The sequence below is a fragment of the Fukomys damarensis genome, unplaced genomic scaffold, assembly GCF_012274545.1.
Source record: "Fukomys damarensis isolate Sample0158 unplaced genomic scaffold, DMR_v1.0_HiC HiC_scaffold_38, whole genome shotgun sequence".
NCBI lineage: Eukaryota > Metazoa > Chordata > Mammalia > Rodentia > Bathyergidae > Fukomys > Fukomys damarensis.
In genome coordinates, this window is record NW_022900950.1 from 30,096,006 (window position 1) to 30,117,311 (window position 21,306).

At 37.0% G+C, this 21,306-nt stretch overlaps 1 protein-coding gene across 5 annotated transcripts in view; it reads left to right on the forward strand.

Annotated features, from left to right (window-relative positions):
- Positions 1-5,906, forward strand: part of Cdk8 (cyclin dependent kinase 8) — a 133,482-nt gene extending 127,576 nt beyond the window's left edge. For 3 of the 5 annotated variants that reach the window (XM_010623818.3, XM_033759969.1, XM_033759968.1), the window contains 4 exons: positions 1,183-1,280; positions 2,015-2,093; positions 2,214-2,372; positions 4,656-5,906. In XM_010623818.3, the coding sequence (XP_010622120.1) occupies positions 1,183-1,280; positions 2,015-2,093; positions 2,214-2,372; positions 4,656-4,781 (462 nt within the window). In that variant the 3' untranslated portion in view covers positions 4,782-5,906. The remainder of the gene's footprint in view (positions 1-1,182; positions 1,281-2,014; positions 2,094-2,213; positions 2,373-4,655) is intronic. The other 2 variants (XM_010623819.3, XM_033759970.1) reach the window with 2 other exon arrangements.
- Positions 5,907-21,306: the final 15,400 nt, after the last annotated feature.

Consider the following 21,306-nt stretch of genomic DNA (forward strand, 5'->3'; position numbering starts at 1 on the left):
TATTTGATATTAACCCTCCTCAGAATTCTCCCCCGGTTCTAATACTGCTCTTGCTCATGTCACTTTCTAAAACAGTTCTGAGAGTCTACTTTTCATGAGTGTCCTTATGACATATGATAAACAAAATACGGTGAATATTTGTGTCAAATGCCATGAAGCAGAAAAGCAGGCTTGTGAAAATATTAGGTGTTTCCTCCTCATCTTACTGTCTTGACCTGGCACTGTGCAACTTCTGGTTCTTCCCCCAAAGTCAAAATAACCATGAAAGGTAAACATTTTAAATCAATTCAGGAAATTGAGGAAGTCACAACAGCTCAATAAAAGACACAAAAGAAGACAACATAACTGCTTCAGAAAGTGGCAGAAATGCTGAGATAAATGTGTTCAAAGTAAGGGGCGTATTTTGAGGGAAACTAATGTCTTTTACTATGTAAGTTTTTATTTTAAGTATTTTCCATATTTTTTAATATACCTGACAGTGTTTGCTTTATGTCTTTCCATATAATAATTCATTTAATCTTGGACACAGAACTGTGATAGGTACTGTTTTAAATCGCTGTTTGACAAGTAGGATTACATAGAGGTTATGTAACTTACTCAACATTATTCCACTAATAAGATTTGACCCTAGGCTTTGAATCAAGCAGCCTACTTCCAGAGTCTCTACAAGTTGCATATTGTATCATTTGGATTAGTGTGGCAGAACTTTTTGTGATGATCTTCACTGTCTACTATGTAGCTACACACCATGTATAGCTCTTGAATGCACCTGGTCTACTTAAAATTTAATTCAGTTTTACTGAATTTGGATCTAAATCTAAATAGCCACATGTGGCTAGTATATCATTTATTTTGGAAAAGGTTTTCATCTTCACAGAAAAAAAAATTAGAAAATACAAGAAATTTAGTCTTGTTCTAAATTGAGTAAGTAGTTTGGATAATGAAGGGGGCAGGATAATTGGTTTAAAGTCAGAATCAAGTGAAATAATGATTATCAAAATTAATATAATGTAAGTTATATATAATTTAATAACGAAGGTTTATCAGTGTTTTTCACTTGGACTATAAATACCATCTATATTATGGTATTAAGTATTTCACACTCAAAACACCACTTCCACATCTGCTAACAGGTAACTATGGCAAATAATGCATTAATGTTTTTATGATGTATGGTTTCAGCTTCAAAAGTTGCTTACTATGGACCCAATAAAGCGGATTACCTCAGAACAGGCTATGCAGGATCCCTATTTCTTAGAAGACCCACTTCCTACATCAGAGTAAGTGATCAATTCATTAACTCACCAACATGATGCTATTTTGGGAACATTCTTTAAGTTATCAACTCTTAAGTTGCTACTTCTCTTAGAAGGGCTCCAAAGGAAAGCCTTATGATAAGAAAAACATTGATCTCTGCTGATTAAAGTTTTCATTTAGAGACATAATGGATAAGAGGCATTCCTATTCATCTCTTGCTTTATGAAATATTGATCACATTCGTTTCAGCAATAATCCAGTTATCGACAGGTTGATTATGCATGCTTTGTCTCCTTCAGATTCACTGAGATTACCTATTGCTTGCAATTAGTTTTGTGTTCTAAAATTGCAAATACCATTCTCAAATAAATTTGTGTTTTTAATACTATCTTTTGTTTTAAATATAGAAGGGAATACTAGTAAAACAAAAGTTGGCTTAACTTAAACAGTGATACATTCCAGCTGAAAGCTGTATTTTGATTTGTAGTAATAAAAGAGTAATAGTAAGATAAAAGAAGAGAGTTCAGTCATATTAGTTGATTATTATTTTTATATAGTCAAAGGCTCTCAAAGAACCTGCTAAAATATCATTTGTTAAAAATCTTTTTCATCACAGTTGCATGAAAGGTGCTCATCTTTGAAAATAATAGAGATGACATCTATTTTAGAAGAGTAAAATGAAAACCACCCAAATAAAGCATTTGAAATATTGACTAGTGCTCTAGAAATCATTTTTCTTTTTTTTTCTTGTGATCAGCGTTTTTGCCGGTTGTCAAATCCCTTACCCAAAACGAGAATTTTTAACTGAAGAAGAACCTGATGACAAAGGAGACAAAGTAAGTATTAAAGTACAGTTGGCAACATCTTATTCATGACTGCCTCCGTGATATTCTCAGTGTGGCTGTATTTTGTTCTCCTTCTGAGTTGAATTTTGTCTTTCTGTTTAACCAATTGAGAAGAACCAGCAGCAGCAGCAGGGCAATAACCACACTAATGGAACTGGCCACCCAGGGAACCAAGACAGCAGTCATACACAGGGACCCCCATTGAAAAAAGTGAGAGTTGTTCCTCCTACCACTACCTCAGGTGGACTAATCATGACCTCAGACTATCAGGTATTTCATGTTTGTTTTGTATTGACCTGCCATATCACTCTTTGCAGAGTGGCTTGTGACCATTAGAAAAATGAAATGTATGTGATTAGAAATACTGACCTCTGTGTAACTGGAAAATACACTGGCATGGAATATTATGGGCATGGAAAGTAATGGCAGTGGTATATGAAGGAGGGATCAGAATTCTGAACCAGTCAGACTTGGGATAATAAGTTCAAATTATGCCATTTATTAACTAGTGACTTGAAACAAGAATAGAATTTAGAGTTTTTTCATGTAAAATGAGACTAGTAAAACCTCACTTGGAGGTGTTGTCACATTAGATGTGGTGTGCCTTAGCAGCATTAGCTTATAGTAAGTGATTCAGATATTCTTAGTGTCATCATTTGCAAAATATGAACAATTAAAAATGTGAGATTATGGTAAGAATTAAATGAGATGATGTATACTAAGGCACAGTGGCTAAAGCAGTTAATAGATTATACCAGTTATTTTCATTATCATTAAAAATTGTAATGATATTCATAGTACACTTCTTGACTGGTCATGATGATTCTGTAATAATAACAGCTTAATGACTACTTACTATTTGCCAGTTATCATACTAAGCATGCAATGTCCAGTTTTATCATTATGATAACTCAGGGAGTGAAAGTGGTACCATTGTCATTTAAAGATACTGAGGCTGACAGAGGTTAAATGAGTTCTGTGCGGTCACCCCGTAAGCCAATAGTAAATCTGGGACTCAAAGACAGATTTTACCGCACAAGCTATTCTCTAGCCTACGTATGGGTCCTGTTATATGACATTGTCAGTTCCTTTGTGGAAATACCTGTTTTGAACACTGTGTACCAATTCTCTTTTTCTTTTGTATATTCTCATCATTTCCCAACTAAAGTAGGTTTCAGTGTAGGAAAGATACAAACCTAGCCAATTTGGTTTTTTACCTACAAAAAGAGAAACATATCTTCTGAATACTCATGTTAATAGTCATGTTAATATCCTTCTAGAATTAAGTATTAGCTTTTTGCTTTGGTTAAAGGAGAGATCCTGGGCTGAGAATTTAGCACAGTGGCACAGCACCTGCCTAGCAAGTGCAAGGTCCTGAGTTCCATCCCTGGTACCAAAAAAAGAGAGAGATCCTGCCACCACATCATGGAATTCTTTGTCTGCCTGAATCCTGACTCTCCCATTTAGCTAAGCAGTGAACTTAGAGACATTATAGGAGTTCATGTTTGCTTCGGCATCTTTTTGTCCCCATCTAGTAGGGAAGGGTGCATCTCTTTTGACTCGAGAATGAATTTGCACACTGAAGGGCACAGCATATGTAGTATGAGGCAGAGTAGCATTTTAACCCTTGCTTCTGAAACCCAAGAAAATGATCCTCTGCTGCATTGTTGGTGCTATTGATGTTGGTTTTGGAAATTAGAAATAGTATTTCAGAAATGCTATTTCTAATTACAATTTCACATGTCAACTCTTTTCAAATATTATTTTTGCTGAGATTGGCAGAATTTAGAATTAAATGGTATTAAATATGCTTCGAAAGAATAAATTATAGCTAATCTCATACAGTGTCTTGGGAGCTAATAATATGAAAGAGGTACAGGAAAGGAAATAATAATATGACAGATCAAAATTAGAGTACTCCACATCACTATTCTTTGCTTTTTTGCTACCATTAGAATTAAAAAAAACACTCATCTTACATTTGATTATTTTTCACTTTTCTATATAAACTTGTAAAAGAAAATAATATTGAATAGTCTAAAGGACATTAAAATATTTTAATCTCAATGGAATTGAGTCTCTTACACCTTTTCTTGTAATATATTATTTTCCTTAGTCATGTGGGTGTTGAGGGGCTCTGTTAAAGAAATGAGCATGTAAATTAGCTTTGAATTTCTTAGTGTATACATCACTAAACTTGAGTGTAAGTCTATCAAGTAGATACAGTGCAGCATAAAAAAGGGTTACTGCAATAGGAAGAAGTATTTTATTTGTATAACATGATAATGCTCAGCTTAGTATTTTTTATGCACTTTTTCTGACTTTACTAATGATGAAAAGATAATGTTAAAGGATTTGGGTGGTGGTGTGTGTGTGTGTGTGTGTTTGCCTGTTTTTGTCATATTTAATTCTAAAGCTACTATCTAGCACAAATTGACACATCTTACTTCCTTGAAACATAAAGACACTTCAATCCCATCTCAGCCTTGCTGCTTGGGGCCTAGGTACTCCTTGAAGCGCCTGAGTCACATTTCTCCCTCATCTCCTTTCCAGCGTTCCAACCCACATGCTGCCTATCCCAACCCTGGACCAAGCACATCACAGCCCCAGAGCAGCATGGGATACTCAGCTACCTCCCAGCAGCCTCCACAGTACTCACATCAGACACATCGGTACTGAGCTGCATCGGAATCTTGTCAATGCACTGTTGCTAATGCTGCAGGGCTGACTGTGCAGCTCTCCGCAGGAACCTGGTATGGGCCATGAGAATGTACTGTACAACCACATCTTCAAAATGTCCAGTAGCCAAGTTCCACCACTTTTCACAGATTGGGGTAGTGGCTTCCAAGTTGTACCTGTTTTGGAGTTAGACTTGAAAAGAAAGTGCTAGCACAGTTTGTGTTGTGGATTTGCTACTTCCATAGTTTACTTGACATGGTTCAGACTGACCAATGCATTTTTTTCAGTGACAGTCTGTAGCAGTTGAAGCTGTGAAATGTGCTAGGGGCAAGCATTTGTCGTTGTATGTGGTGACTTTTTTCAGTGTAACAACATTATCTGACCAATAGTACACACAAACACAAAGTTTAACTGGTACTTGAAAAAAAACAGTATATGTTAACTCAAAATAACCAAGACTCAAATGAGATTATTTTGGTACACCTTTCTTTTTAGTGTCTTATTGGTGGGCTGATTCATTTTCTACATTAATCAGTGTTTTTTGACCAAGGATATTGCTTGGATTCTTTTGAAAGTACGTAAAGCCACAGTTTTTCCAGAAAGATTTCAAAACTCCCAAAGATTAATTTCCAATGTATAAGTTTTTTATTTTCAATCTATGACTTGACTGGTATTAAAGCTGCTATTTGATAGTAATTAAATATGTTGTCATTGATAGAAACCTGTTTGGTTCAGCAAACAAACTAAAATGAATGTCATAGACAGTGTTTTATTTTTCCTGTTGGTGTTGCTGATTTGTGAGCATGCTTTAAGATGAAAAAAGCATGAATGATAACTTCCTTTAAAAGGTGCGGCATCCAATTCAGATATTTTGTCCTGATTTTAAAGTTGGTTGGTGTAGTGCTATTAAAATTTTATTCATTTAATTTTCTTTTTACAAACTTGTTCGCACGTTGTTTAGGGTGCCCTTACTTCAGCAAAGGAGAAGGAGTAGGAGAGCCTTAGAATTTTTGAGGAAAAAAAACCCTATAACATACAATGTACTGTATCAAATTATTTTACATGAATGACACAAGTATTCTGAATAAAAAAAGTTGAACATTGTTAAAAACAAGGTGTTATGTAATAAATTTATTTTTCATAAGTCAAAATACGGAGTCAGCTGTATTTTTTATATGCACAAAGGCTTTTTCTGTTTTAATTTTAAAATATGCCTTAACAAATAGTCTCTGGATAAATCTCTTCAGTTGTGTTTATTAATATCTGTATATTCCACCTCTCTAATCGAGTAATGATTTAGTCTTAGATATGGCCACTCTCTCTCTGTTACACTTGGTATAGTTGTGCAAGATGTAACATACAGATATATCTACTTGAAAGATACAGTGATAGACTTTTGAGTCTCTGAAATAATCCCTGGCATTCTTTTGTCAGTCTGACAAGGATTTGCCTGTTTGATTCCAAATCATTTTTTACCTTCTCATTCAACACAAAATACAGATTATTTTTTAAAACTCAAAATCTCCACTCATTTATATAAAAACATTCTGAAACATTTTTAAAAGCTGGAATTTCAGTACTAATGTTTAACAATAACAGTAGTGATAATTTTAAGAAGCTGAATTTGTATTTTCATTTAATGTCTTCCCACCCCAGTGTGTTCACATAGTTCATAGATCTGATGATGAAGTCCCTTCCTTAGAATCCTTAGGAGCTCCCTGCAGCCTCAAAATTCAGTCAGAGCACTCCAGTTTGGCCTCTGTCAATATTTTCCCTTATCATGCCTTATATCCCTTCCATTTTAATTGTCTTCTAATATTTTTCCATGTCTTCAATGCAGTGATTTTCAAGCTCAGTGGAAAATCATGTGGAACATTTTTTTCCCCTCAACGTCTAGTCCCCAAGGTTGATTCAGTAAGGTTAGAATGGAACATGGAATCCTCATTTTTTGTTTGTTTGTTTGTTTATTTTTGGAACTGGGAATCAAACTCAGGATCTTGCACTTGTAAGGCAGGCAACAGCACTACTGAGCTAAATCCCAGCCCTGGGATCCTCATTTTTAACAAGCTCCCCAGTTGTTTCTGAGGAATGTGTGTTAAGAAAAACAGATGTAAGACCTCTCACAGCAAGCTGATCTAATGATTGAGCAAATTTAAGGTGGCTTGGAGAGAAGGCTGATCTACCAACAGCTATCTCCTCTTCCTACTTGAACTTCTAAAAGCAAAAAGTCATTATAAGTTCTACTAAATATCAGCATCCAGGGCCTGAGCTGAATTGTTAGATTTTCTTATTTCTCTATCATGCTCATTCCCTGAATGATCCTATCCAGTCTCATGGTGTTAAGCCTAGTGGTGGTGACCGTCAACTTATTCTGCTTGGCCTCAAGGTTCTTTAAGTAGCAAATGATGTCCACATGCCTACACCTACCAGCATTCTTTATCCTGTTCCCCACCTTAATTTTTCTACATAGCGTTTATCTGACTGATGACATCTATTTGCTGGCTTTCTGTATCTTTCCAGTAGAATGTAAGCTTTCTGAGAGAAGGGATCCTCTTTCATTGCTGACCTCACCTCTCCATCCACATTTGTTCTGAGGTGATGCCACTCAGGCATGTGTCTTTAATAGGGTGGTGATTCCCAGATTTCCAGTGTAGATACTGTCCTGTCTGACTTACTACTAGTCACTCTCTATGCTGAATGTATTCACACCCAGAATAACATCTCATCCTCTTCTTCCAGACTTACCTGGGTCTGTCTTGCTCCTGCTGTGGTGCAGGCCAGGCCAGAGCTTTGGCCCCATCCTAACATACTCTAATCCTTTCCAGAAATTAATCACACAGGCTCTCTCTTTAAAATATGCAGCCCCTAGTTTGATGGTTTGACATTATGATGTAAAAGTAAACTATATTCAATAGAAACTCATACTTAGAATTTTGAGTTTGGATTTTTTTCTTCCAAGCTAGTGATATATACTGTCCTGTCATTTTTGGATGCTGTGCAGTAGGTGTAACTAACTCCCAGCCAGCCCTACAATCACAAGAGAATACCAACAGTACCTTGCAGTGTGCTGCATTGCTGCATTAGGTGTATTTAATACATTCTCAACATGATATTTTCAGCTTACAATGGGTTTTTCTGGACATAACCCCATTGTACATCAGAAGGCACCTGTGTGCCAAATCACTCTGTCACCTTAACTGCACACCCTGTGCCAAGCAACAGTCACTTCTTTCTAGACTGCTCCAGTGATTTGCCTGCTTCTATACTTGCTCCCTCCCAACCCTACCCTACCCCACCTACCATCTTTTTAAGAACATTTTAGCATTGAGATCATGTCATTCCCCTCCTCATACCCCTCAAACACATCTCATTCAGTAAAAGCTAGATCTTTACTGAGCCCAAGTCTATACATGTTCTGGCCTCTCTTACACTCCCATCTTCTGTTGCTCTCTCCATCTGCTTCTCTCCAGTTTCACCATTTCTTGCTATTTCTGAATCCTGCCAAGCATAGCTTGTATCACATTTTTATGCTTACTGTTCCATCTGCTGCTCCTCACATTAAAGTTCTTGGCTTACTCTTATTTCCTTTGAATATGATAAATTTTATCTCTTGGGACACCCCTTTGCCTGTTTTGCTTTCCTACATAGCATCAGTTAGCATCAGTAACAAGTATACTGATTGATTATTTTTCCCCCACTAGAAGAGAAACTCCAGGAGAGTAATTTTCATTTACTGCAAGACTCACAGCAAGTACAAGAGAGCCTAACTGTAGTCTCATAAATAGTGAATGAGACAGTGGGAGAGGAAAAGAAAGAAGATCCCAGGGGCCTGAGTTCTGAGGTAGTTTTGTAGGCTTTCCATTTTCCTTTGGTTCAAAGTACTCAGCATACTGAAATGAGTGACTTTGCAGTAACCTTTTCTGAACCTCAGCACTGCTTTAATAAATTACCACAAACTAATTTCAAGAATAGCACAAGGATATTAAAAATGGCAGAGTAAAGGCTGGCAGCAAAATACATTCTTGGAAAGTACTTGGACCTGGAAAATACTTGGTTAACAAAACTAGTCAATCTCTGGGAATAGGGAGAGAACAAAAAGGAAAACTAGAAACTACAGAAAAGCTAGAGAAAAGAACACAATACAGAGCATGAATGAAGGAGCCTAGATTAACCTAGGCTCCCAGGTAGGGGGACCTCTCTTTGCTAACACAAGGTAAGCCAGGAAGTGGTAGGCAGCTCCAGGGAAAAACAATGGACCAGGCCTACCTACAGTGCTAACCCCAGGAAAAGACCATGGCTATTATAAACTGCAAAAATTGGTTTACTCTGGTCCTTTCCACATGGCAGACTAGAGTTGGAGAAGAAATTCAGTGCTGATCCCACCATATTTTAGAGTTTAATGAGCCATTTTGAAGGGGTTAAGACTATAGAAAAACTACACTTTAAGTTTCTGAGGTCACCCTACCATAGTGACTGGGTAGGAGATGACCATATGAGACAATTACAGAGGACATAGACAAGACATAGATACCATGAGAAGTTTAAGCTCAAACTGGGAAAAACACAAGGGTTCCACTCTCTGTGGTGAGAAGCCAGGCCAAACATGTTTGGCTTTCCATGAGGACTAGTTCTGAAAAGTGCTGGCATTAAGCCCAGCAAACTGCTTGCTTGACCCCCCTACTCCACTACTTACACCCAGGAGAACTCTGTGATATCTTTCCCCATCTACCATTATGATCTGGGATATGCCTTGTCTTGGGCAGTTGCCACAGGCTGGGGTGTATAGACAGTGGCTTCTGGAGTATGGGAGATACCTCACAAAGCCATTGGCTTTAATTAGAAAAAGTCATAGCATGGAGCACATGGAGCTCAGAAACTGGGAGCAGCTGGAGTGAATACAGCTTTAGGGTGAACACCAATGACCAAGCACACCAGAGGCAGAGTGGGGCAGGATTCAGCATTTACACAACTATTTGAATATAGAAACAAAATAGGTCTTCATAGTGACTCACTGTCTCCCATATCTAGTGAATTCCAATATGGCAAACACTGGAAACCACTCATTCAAAAATAGGAATGCTTGTTTCACTCATACATCTTTTTATTCATTGTTTGATTTGGGGTTCATAGTGTGTTTTTTCCCTTTTTCTTTAATTCGCTCTTCTTCTTTTCTGTTAGTTATATCTAACTCCATTAATGTTCTTTTACTAAATAGAATCCTTTATCTCACTTTTCTCTCATTTTCATCTTTTCTTTTTCAAATTTTACTTCACTGTGAGCTTTTTTCCACCTCCTCTATCTTTATTATTATTAAGCTTTGATATTTGACTATGGTATTGTTTTTTAATTCATTTCTGTTTTTAATGGTGGCTTAGTTTTTGTATCTAGTAGGTAATTTATGTCAATATTTGATTTGTCTTTTTGTCTACATTTAATTACAGAATTCTGCTGTTAAGAGTGTACAGGGGTTGCATTTACTAGTTTCTATGGTATATCTCTACCCAGTTTGTCTTTGACCCTATGGTTACTGATTTCATTGCTCTTCCCCCGATGACATAGATGTTGTCATTGTCTTTACTATATGTCAATATTTGGTTTGTCTTTGTATCATCTATAGTACTATGGTTCATTCCTAGAGAATGTGAGGTGCTGGACCAACTGCATTGGACCCTTCCTCCCCAGATTAATGGAGGTGGTTAGTTCTTGGGCTAGAGATAAAGGCCTATAGTTAACCATGTCTAGAACATATCAATAGAAAACAGACACTAACCAAAGTGAGCTCCATACTAGCAACAAAGTTTTCACTATAATTGACTTACAACCCTCAATGTGCATGCACACACAGACACAAGCCAGTAAAAATATGAGAAAATGAAGCAATAAAATGCCTCCAGAAACACCCAAGTCCCCCAAAGCTGATCCATCAAGCATTGATGGGATGGAAATCAAAAGCCAAACATCTGCATTATACAAAGTGATAAAAAGGGAGATAAAAAGAAAAAGATTAACTTCTTGGCAATTTAAAGGAGATACAATAAACAAATAATAGATTTACTTAGTAAAATGGTCAGTGACCTTAAAGAGGACATTAATAGAAAATTAACTGACAAGTGCAAGGTCCCGAGTTCAATCCCTGATGCCCCCCCCAAAAAAACTAGCTGAGCTAAACAAAATGATATAAAACATTAGTGACCAGTTATCAAGAAACTAGAGTTCATGAAAAGATACCAAACAGAAATATGGGTGATTAAAATTCTGTTGAATATATGGGGCAGCAGAAGTGACCAGTGTGACAACTGTCAGAACTGATGATGCAGGCAACTGTGTCCTCAAAGATAGCTTAAAAACAAAAGAACTTTGAAAATGAATCCAGCAGTCACTAGATGATGAAAGAGTAAGCTAGATTGATTAGATTTAGTGAACATTCAGAAGACAGCATGAGTGGCTTATAACCCTGTTTACAGAAATAATAGCAGAAAACTTAGCAAGTATAGGGAAAGAACTCAACATACAGGCAAGTGAGGCTTATAGAACCCCAGATACCCACAATCAAGAAAAAACTTCTATATAACGATATAGTGAAAATCCCAGATGTCCAACACAAGGACATAATCTTCAAAGTTGTTGGAGAAAAGCAACAAATCACTTAAAAAGATAAAACCATTAGAATTGACAGCAACTCCTCAACACAAGCCAGAAAGGCTGTGAGAGCAAGGGGTAAAGTGTTTCAAGGCCTAAAAGAACAACTTCTAACCCAGACTAATCAAGGCATGATCATCTTCCAAAATTAATGGAGAAATAAGGTTCTTCCATGACAGAGCACCTTAAAAAATTGATGACTGCCAAACCAGAACTTTAAAAAATTCTCCAGAATAACCTACAAAATGATAATGAAACCAGCAATGCCAAAATATCAAATGGAAGGAATACATCAGGTAAAGTGAGCAGTTAAAGCTGAAGGAAGAAAAAGGGAATTCTCAACCAGGAAGAAAGGCAATGACAGGAATAAGTCTATAACTTTCAGTAAATTATCTTAACTCCCCAGTTAAAAGATGTGGATTGGATGAAAAAAACCAACAGTATGATGTATTATAAGAAACACATTTAGGCTGGGGATTTATCTCAGTGGTTCTACTGCCTGCCTCACAAGCACAAGTACCTGAGTTTGATCAAAATATTTAAGAAACATATTTAACCCAAAAAGAAATTCATAAACTAAAAATCAAAGAATTGAAAATAATCTTACATGCAGTGGGAGCTCCAAAGGAGTAGCTGTGCTATTTTCAGACAGAGTGGTCTTCAAGCCAGATCTAATCAGAAAACATAACTACATATTGGTTAAGGAAACAGTTGAACAGGAAGAGATCATAATTATAAATATACATACACTGGACACCAGTGTACCCAACTTTATACAGCAAACACTACTGAATGTAAAAGATCAGATAAATAGCACAACTATAGTACATTTTAGTATTCCCTATCACAAATATATTAACTAGACAAAAAAAAAAATCAACAAATGCTGAGTTGAAACACCTTCAAACAAATAGACTTAATGGGTAGGTCTGTTAAGGCTTACCCAGAGTGTTCCGCCCAACCACAGAATTCACATTCTTCTCACCAAAACATGGAACTTTGTCTAAAACAGACAACATACTACCTCATAAAGCATGCTTAAGTAAATATGAAAGAATCAGGGGGATCCAACATGGCCAACTAGAGGAGAAGTCATGTCAGAGATACTTAGTCAGACCACTAAAAACCCAGACATTGGAAACAGAAGAGGGATTTACCCTGATAACAGAAAATCAATTGAAAGGAAATACATGTACATCAAACAAAACACCTGGATAGTAGTTAAAAAGGGTAAATGGTCTGGCCAGGGATTATCTGCATGGCCCACATCTGTGCTCATCCCAGGAGCAGCCACCTTGAGAACTTCCCAAATAAAAGTAACCAAGGAGTGCTGCAGACTAGTCTCCTAGGATAGACTCTGAGTATATTGGCCCCATAATCCCCTCTGCAAGCACTGAGAAAACTGCACCCCTGCAGCATCCTTGCCAGTGCTCATCAAAGACAAAGGAAACTGCTTACCCACTCAACTGTGAACAAGTGATCAGTGACCACCATTGAGTCCACCCAAGTGCTTATGTCTTCCTCAGTCACCTCTGGCACCCCCCAACTTGTACTTGGCCCACCTGACTCCACACTGAGTGCCCTTGGCCTGCCTGAGACACCGCCTGGCACTTCATTGGTTCCATGCCTGCCAAGGTCTCTTGCACTTAGTGCTGACACCACATCTGCTTGAGTCCATGCCAGTCACTGTGGGCTCACTCATTCTCCTCCCTATGCCCATTGCCCCACACTCTTACTGGACCTACTGGAGTCTTCAACAAGTGTACCACTGTTGGTCAACCTGGATCTCCACTGGACACCCTGGACCTGCATGAGTCTCTGCTTGGTGTCGCAGCCTTCCAGAGCCTCCACTCAGATCCAGGTGCCCATGCCCTCTCTGGGCACATTAGATAGATAACTTGTACCCCCCCATCAGTCCCAGGTGCATCTGCATCTTTGGTGGATGGTTCAGACCCACCTGAGTCTGCACAGAGTATTAGAGCATTCGTGTGCCTGGTGCCCTGGGTCCACTTAATTCTCCACCCAGTGTCTGCCACCCTCCCTGGGCCCACCAGAGTCTCCCTGCATGAGTCCTCAGCACACCTGGGTCTCTACTGGACACCCTGAACCCACCTGAGCCTCCATGTTATGTTTCCAGCTGGTCCCACTTCTGCTAGCTTCTCCACCTGGCACCCAAGCACTGCTCCAGGGCCCACTGGAGTCTATACTATGTGACCCACACCCCATGCTCTTTCTGGGTTCACTCTACTCTCTAGCACTCCACATCATTCCTGGGCTCACCTGAGTTCCTCCTGTATGCCCTAGGCCTGAATCAGTCTCAGTCTGACACCAGACAAGGACTCAACCAAAAAAAGAGAACTACAGGAAATCTTTTAAATGAACATAGATGTAGAAATCCTCAATAAGATGTTGGCAAGAAGAATGCAGCAAATAATGAAAATGGGTCATACACCAGGACCAAGTAATATTCATCCCAGGGATGTAAACATGGTCAATATATGTAAATCAATAAATGTAATACAGCATATGCACAAAAGCAAAAGCAAAAACTACATGATCATCTCAATAGATGCAGAATAAACATTTGAGAAAATCCAGCATTATCCATGATAAAAACGCCCTGAAAAAGCAATTTTATCTCAATCTGATAAAAAGCCATATATGACAAATCAATGGCCAACATCATACTAAATGGCGAGAAGCTGAAAACTTTCACTTTAAAATCAGGAGCATGGCAAGGGTGTCCACAATCACTACTCCTGTTCAATACAGTTCTCAAAATGGTCAGGGCAGTTAGAGAAAGAAAGAAAAAAGTTATGGATAGGAAAGAAGCACTTTAATGATCATTATTTGCAGATGACATGATCCTTTATGTAGAAGACCACCAAAATTCCACTAGTAGATTTCTAGAATAATCAAATTCAGTAGCTTAGCAGAATACAAAGTCAACACTCAAAAATCAATAGTGTTCCTTACACCAGTAACAAACTCACTGAGAGGGAAATTAGGGAAACAACAACTTTCACAATAGCATCAAGAAAAATGAAATACTTAGGAATTAATCTAACCAAGGAAGTAAAATACCTCTACCATGAAAACTGTTGTACTCTGAAAAAGATCAAAGAAGATAACAGAAAATGAAAGGAATCCTCTGTTCCCGAATAGCCAGAATCAATCTAGGCAAAATGGCCATTCTTCTAAAATTGTTATACAGATTTAATGCAATCACAATAAAAATATCAATAGCATTCCTCTCAGAACTAGAGAAAACTACCCAGGAATTCATGTGGAACTAGTAGAGACAAAATCACAAAGGGGGAAAAAAATGCAAGGCAGTGGGCATCACAATTCCATATCTCAAGTTATACTACATATGTACTAAACTAAAAAATGGACCAAAGATTAAATATTAAAACAGAAACAACCTGCTAGAAGATAAAAGTAAAATGCTTGAAGACATAGGTGTAGGCTCTTTCTGATCAGAACCCAGTTGCACAAAAAATAATATCAGAATCAACAAATGGGATCACATCATACTAAAAAGCTTTTGCACAACAAAGGAAGCCACCAACAGGGTGAATAGTCAACCTATCAAATGGGGGAAAAATTACCAGCTACTCCTTCGACAGAATATTCAGAATATATATAAGGAACTCAAAACAATTAGGCTCCTCAAATTTAAAGATACAATCTAAAACTGGGCATCTGAAATGAATAGACATTTCTCTTATAAAGAAGTACAAGGGTGAGGGATTTAGCTCAGTGGCACTGTGGCTGCCTGGCAAGCACAAGGTCCTGAGTTCAATCCCCAATACAAAAAAAGAAAAAGTACAAATGGCCAATAAATACATAAAAAAATGTTCAACATTTCTGGCCATTCAAGAAATACAAATTAAAACTACACTGAGATACCATCTTATTTGCAGATGCCATGATCCTTTACATAGATGTAGCAAGATATAAAAATCAATTGTTTCTGTACACCAAAAATAAACTCACTGAGAAAGAAATTAGGAAAACACCACCATGCACGGTAGCATCAAGAAAACATCAAATAATAGAAATTAATCTAGCCAAGGAAATGAAAACTACAGTACTCTGAAAAGGAGATTGAAAAGAAAATCAGAAAATGGAAAGAAAAAAATGAAAAGATATCCCTGTTTCTGGATAGGCAGAACCTATACGTCAAAATGGCCACACTTCCAAAACAGATACATAGAGGTAATGTCTTTCCAATCAAAATACCAATACCATTCTTCACAAAACTAAGACAATCCTAAAGTTCATATAGCACCAGAAGAGGCCCAAAGCAATCCTGGACAATAATAGCAAAGCAGGAGGCATCATAATCCCAGATTTCAAGTTATATTACAAAGCTACTATAATTTGCTAGTGTAATTGCCTCGCAAGTGCAAGGTCCTGAGTTCGGTCCTGGTACAAAAAAAAAAAAAAAAGGAAAGAAAACTGTGGTACTAGCAAAAAAAACCCAAACATGGGCTCAATGGAACAGAATAGAGGATACAGAAACAACCCCAGGCACATTGAATCACCTGATCTTTCACAAAGGGGACAAAACATACACTGGAGGAAAAATAGCCTCTTTTTAAAATGGTACTGGGAAAGCTGGGTATCCTCAGGCACAAGATTGAGTCTAATCTTATATTACTTATCATATACTAAAGTAAAATAAAAGTGTATCAAAGGTCTAAATATTATAGCCAACACTTAACCTGCTAGAAGATAAAATCAGTAAAACTCTTGAGTACATAGGCATGGGTAAGGACTTTCTGGCAGAATCCCAAATACACAAGAAATAACATGAAGAATCAATAAATGGGATTATCAGTAGTACAAAGAGCATCAGACCATTAGGTAGGCATGCCATGAATATCCAAATGATAGGTAGAAATCAAGCAAAGGTGAGAGGGCTTTTTTATATTTTTGTAATATTGGAAGTTGAAATTTCAGAAACAATCACTGTCTGTGATAAATGCAGTGTATTTTAGGGAAGTTCTCCAGTCTTTGCAAGGACACAAGTTATTCATTCATTCTCTATTTTATTCCATTTGTTGCAGCCTACAATTTGCATTGTACCTGCCATAGACAACAATAAAAACTACTTTCCTATACATTGTGATAGATGATAAACAGTTATGTAGCAGGATAAAAATGACAATAATACCACATAATGATAAAATCTATGAAAGAAATTAGGGAAAGTGGAAGAGAATGTCTTTGAAGGCCAGCTTTATGGAGGATCATTAAAAGATTCCAAGAAAGTGGTATTTGAGACTTGAGAAATAGGAAATATTTGAAATAGATACAGTGTGAGCAGAAGAGCTTTGCATATAGGAGGAAAACAAGTATAAAGATCCTGCTATAGAAATGAGCTTGGTGTATTGCCAGATGTAAGTGGAAGATATTGTGGCAGAAGAGAATGGGTCAAGATATATAGATGAGAGATTAGAGAAGTAGTCGCTACATTTGGGATAATTTTGGCACCTAGAGAAGAGGGCACAGTCAACAGTATATGTCAGCAGGTTTGGAAGTGACCACACTCCACACTCACCAGTGACATGGAGCAAGCAGAATGCTCTGGGTACAGATGAAACAACTGAATATCTTTTTTTTTTTTTTGGTACCGGGGATTGAACTCAGGTCCTTGCTCTTGCAAGGCAGGCCACCGAACCGCTGAGCTAAATCCCCGGCCCTACAACTGAATATCTTTATCAGCCGTGAAATTGTAAACCAGCTGTTGCAAATTCTGCCAAGCAAACTGATTTTTAATTCTTGCCTTGTCACCTTTCTCAATATCATCTGGCTTCCTAACTGATGACCCTACCTCCTGCTTTCACTATTCTATAGTCTTTTTCCATGCAACAGCTAGTGATTCTTTTAAGAATAAAGAACATTACTTGTGCTCTTTATACTGAAGAGGTTTTCATGGCACTTAGAATACAGTCAGAATTTCTCAACGTTGCCTAAAATAACCTAGTTTATTAGCTTTCTTTTCATTCTCACTTCCTGACACTCTCCTATTGATGACTGTATTCCAATTACCTTAGCTCCCTTGCTTCTTTGAAACTGTCAAGCACATCCTGTCTCTGGGCTTTTGCTTGCTGCGCCTTCTGCCAGGAATTCCCTCACCCTGGATTTTTCCTAACTTAGTTCATTAAGATCTGCACAAATGCCACCTCCTTGAGGAGACCTTTCCTAACCACACTTTGTAGTCACAATGTATCTGCTTTTCTTACTTTATTTTTCTTCAGAGCAATAATCACCTGAATTTTTGTGTTTGTGTATTTTTTGTAACCATCTCCTCCATGAGTATATTACTCCCACTCATTCTTAGTGTAACTTTGGCACTTAGTATGCATTCAGTAGCTTTATATATCTGAATTTAAAAAGAACTGAACTCAATCAGTCTCCATCTGTATGTTCTAGTTGTGCTGGTATAGTGATTTCTGGAATTATTTTACCTACCCTTGTTAAATTTTAATATTCTAGAAATATATTCCCATCAGTTTGCACTAAACTGCACAAAATAAAAGTCATACACATAAGGAAGGAAGAAATAAAACTTTCTACTAACAAAGAACATCATGTGTATGTGGAAAATTTCATACACTTTGCAAAAAAACCATTAAAACCAGTGGTGAGTTCAGCAAGGTTTCAGGATGCATACATACATAAAAGCCATATTTGTATAGGCAAATAATGAATAATTGAGTTGAAAATATCTTAAAGTAGCATTTCAGTAGTACCCACAAACCACAGAATACTTAGGTACAAGTCATTAAAAATGTGTGCAAGATGTGTTGAGTGGAAACTATGTAACAGTGATGAAAGAAATCAAAGAGAATCCACAGAAATAGAGAATTATACTGCTTTCATGGATTGTAAGATTCAATATCATTAAAATGTCAGTTCCTCTCAAATTTTCTTACAGATTCAACACAGTAGCACTCAGAATCTCAAGAGGATATCTGGTGAAATCAATAGACTTTTTCTAAAATTGATTGGGGGAAACTAAGGGACCTACAATAAAGGAGTAGAGGACACATTACCTGATTTTAAGACTTGTTATAAACCTACAATAATCAAGACTATATTGGTAATAATCACTGCTAAACTTGGAGAACAAATAGGTGCAAAAGTCAATAGAACAGAGTGAGAGTCCAGAAATGCACATATGATCTACTGATTTTTTTTTTTAATTTTTTTTTTTGGTACTGGGAATCGAATTTAGGACCTGACACAAGGTCCCCAGTATCAAAAAACAAATAAAATCTAGTATACTTAAGGTACTTATAACAGACAGCATATAAGCATTAATTAAATATTAGCTATTATTAAGCACTCTACATAAAGATTACTTTTTCTTGAGAATTATAATATGAATAAACTTGGTACATTTACATGAGCATAGGCAGAGTGCTAGAGACAGGATAATCCTAGGACTGAAATATTTAAAGGTACATATAAACTTAATAATTTTCACTTAACTTACTTTTTAAATTCTAGGAAGGCTCAAAGCTCCTGCTATTCAAAATGTTACTTAATAATCAACACTCTGCACAATGCTCATCCCACCAAGGGCTAGCAATGAATTTTCTCATCACCTAGATTTTTTTTTTTTTTTTGAGGGAGCAAAAGAATTAAACTCAGTTATTTACTGAGCATCTGGCACTTGTGTGATAGTCTCTTAGGACTTATGGCGCATCAGAATCAAATTCCATCACATTCTCTGTCCTCATAAACGAAGGGGTTAGAATGTAAACATAGGCTACATAAACCATGAAAGCCATTTATTATTGGAGCAAATAATAAAAAGAAGATTTAAGAACCATTATTTTCTCAAAGAAATCAGCATGTGGAGAAAGGTTTCTTAGAGGTGCTAGGGATTAGTATGGAAAATCAGAAAGAGTCTGGGGGGTTTGGGATCATCAGTCCTAAGTGGAGTCTGAGGTCAGTGGTCCTAGGGCTGGGCCCTGCCAGTTACTTATCATAAAACCTTGGTTAAGTCATTCAACTTTCCCTAGAACCTGTAAATAATATAAATTATAGTATCCGATGGTTTTCTTGAGTCACAGAAATGCTGAAGGCTCTATGTAAGGTAAATTACAAATCTCTGAAATTTAATAATTAACTTTATTTGTTACACAAAAAAAGTTGTCACAAAGTTATTTGACACATTATGTTAAGCATTTTTCACATATAACTCACAAAACCTTTGAATTAAGTATTATTTTTCTCATTTTAAAGATGAGGAAAATGATATTCAGAGACGTTGTGCTCTCCTAATTCAATCAGCAATGTGTTAATCCAGATTGGAACTCAGGTCTTCAGCTTCGAGGCCCATGGATGGTCATATTTGGAAAAGTGACCACTCTATCTAGAGTAGAAAATGTGTCCTAGGCAGGAATATCCAGAAATGAAATCAGTACGTTTGGGAGCCAGTGAGGAAGATCTTATAAGTAATTATTTACCCATTTATATCACAAAATTAATTTATATTTTACTAGTTACTAATAATTTTTTAAAGCACATTCACTGGTTTTAATGAATTTAAAAGCTAACGCTACTTTAATAGGCATTCAAATAACCTTGATTAATATTCAGTAATTCTGCCAGTCACAAAATATGCTGAAATAGAAAACCTGCAATTTTCTCTGATTTGTGTCAATCTTAGGTTTTCACTGTTTGTCTTAGCTCATCTTCTTTTGCTATAACAGAGTGTCTGAGACTGAGTAATTTAAAAATAAAATAGGAGTGTTTGGTCTTGGAATTCTTGAGGTTAGAAGTTTAAGATGGAGCAACTGTATCTATTCACCTTCTGTTGAGGGCCTAGTTCAGCTTCCACCCATGGCAGAAAATAGGACAAGAGGGTGCATTCAGGAGGAGCACATGTACAAGAAAGAGTAAGGGAGGATGTCTGACTTTATAACTACGTGCTCTACTGATAAATAGTCCACTTATGGAAACTACCACAGTCTCTTCATGACAGTGGAGCCTCCATGACCTAATTACCTCTTAGTGGTTCCATTACTACTCAATACTGTTTTGTTGAGGATCCTTCGCCACATTTTGAGGGACAAACCATATTCATGGAATAACAATATGCTAAGTTATATTGTACTCCTCTTAGGTAGCACTGAAAATCCACTTAGTCCTTTCTTCTTGCAGCCATTTCTGTGGTAGGTAGTTCCACCTAGGTTTTGATCAGGTTCAGATCAAGTGTCTTGCCGTGAGTCTATGTTAAATATGTACCCCTTCCTACCACAGAACTTCTCTGATGCTTCAGTGTAGAGTGCCTTTATGAATACACTCTCTGAATTCAGGCAAACAAAATCAGAATACAATGAGAAAATAATACCATAAAATTTCCATTGACCAAGAAATTAAAGAAGTCAATGGGTAGATGCTTCTTTGATTTCCAGAGCAGAATAATTTGGAAATGTACTTTATAAGGCTTTTCAGAAAGTCCTGATAGTATAGAGCATCCATTGCCCTTACTAATAGCCAACTGAATAATGAACTATTCTATTGGTTTTCCTTCTCTCTGTGTTCTCTACTTTTATCTCACACAACTCTCCTTCCTGAAGTCATTCAGTAAATCACCTGTACATAATCCTTTGTTTCATTTCCTGCTGTAGAGGAGAAGCAAATCAAAGTTAAGAAAGTTTGTATGCTTGAATGCACCTGTCAATAAAAAAAAAACTCATTGATGATGGAGAATGAAAACATGGTTATTAAGATTTTACCTGTGTTAGTTTGGCATGAGATAGAGGGGAAGTGAATCATTGCACTTATGCAGATTCTGGAGCATTTGAATGGTATAGAATAATAATACATAAAAGACTGTAGAATTGGCTGGCTTGTTATT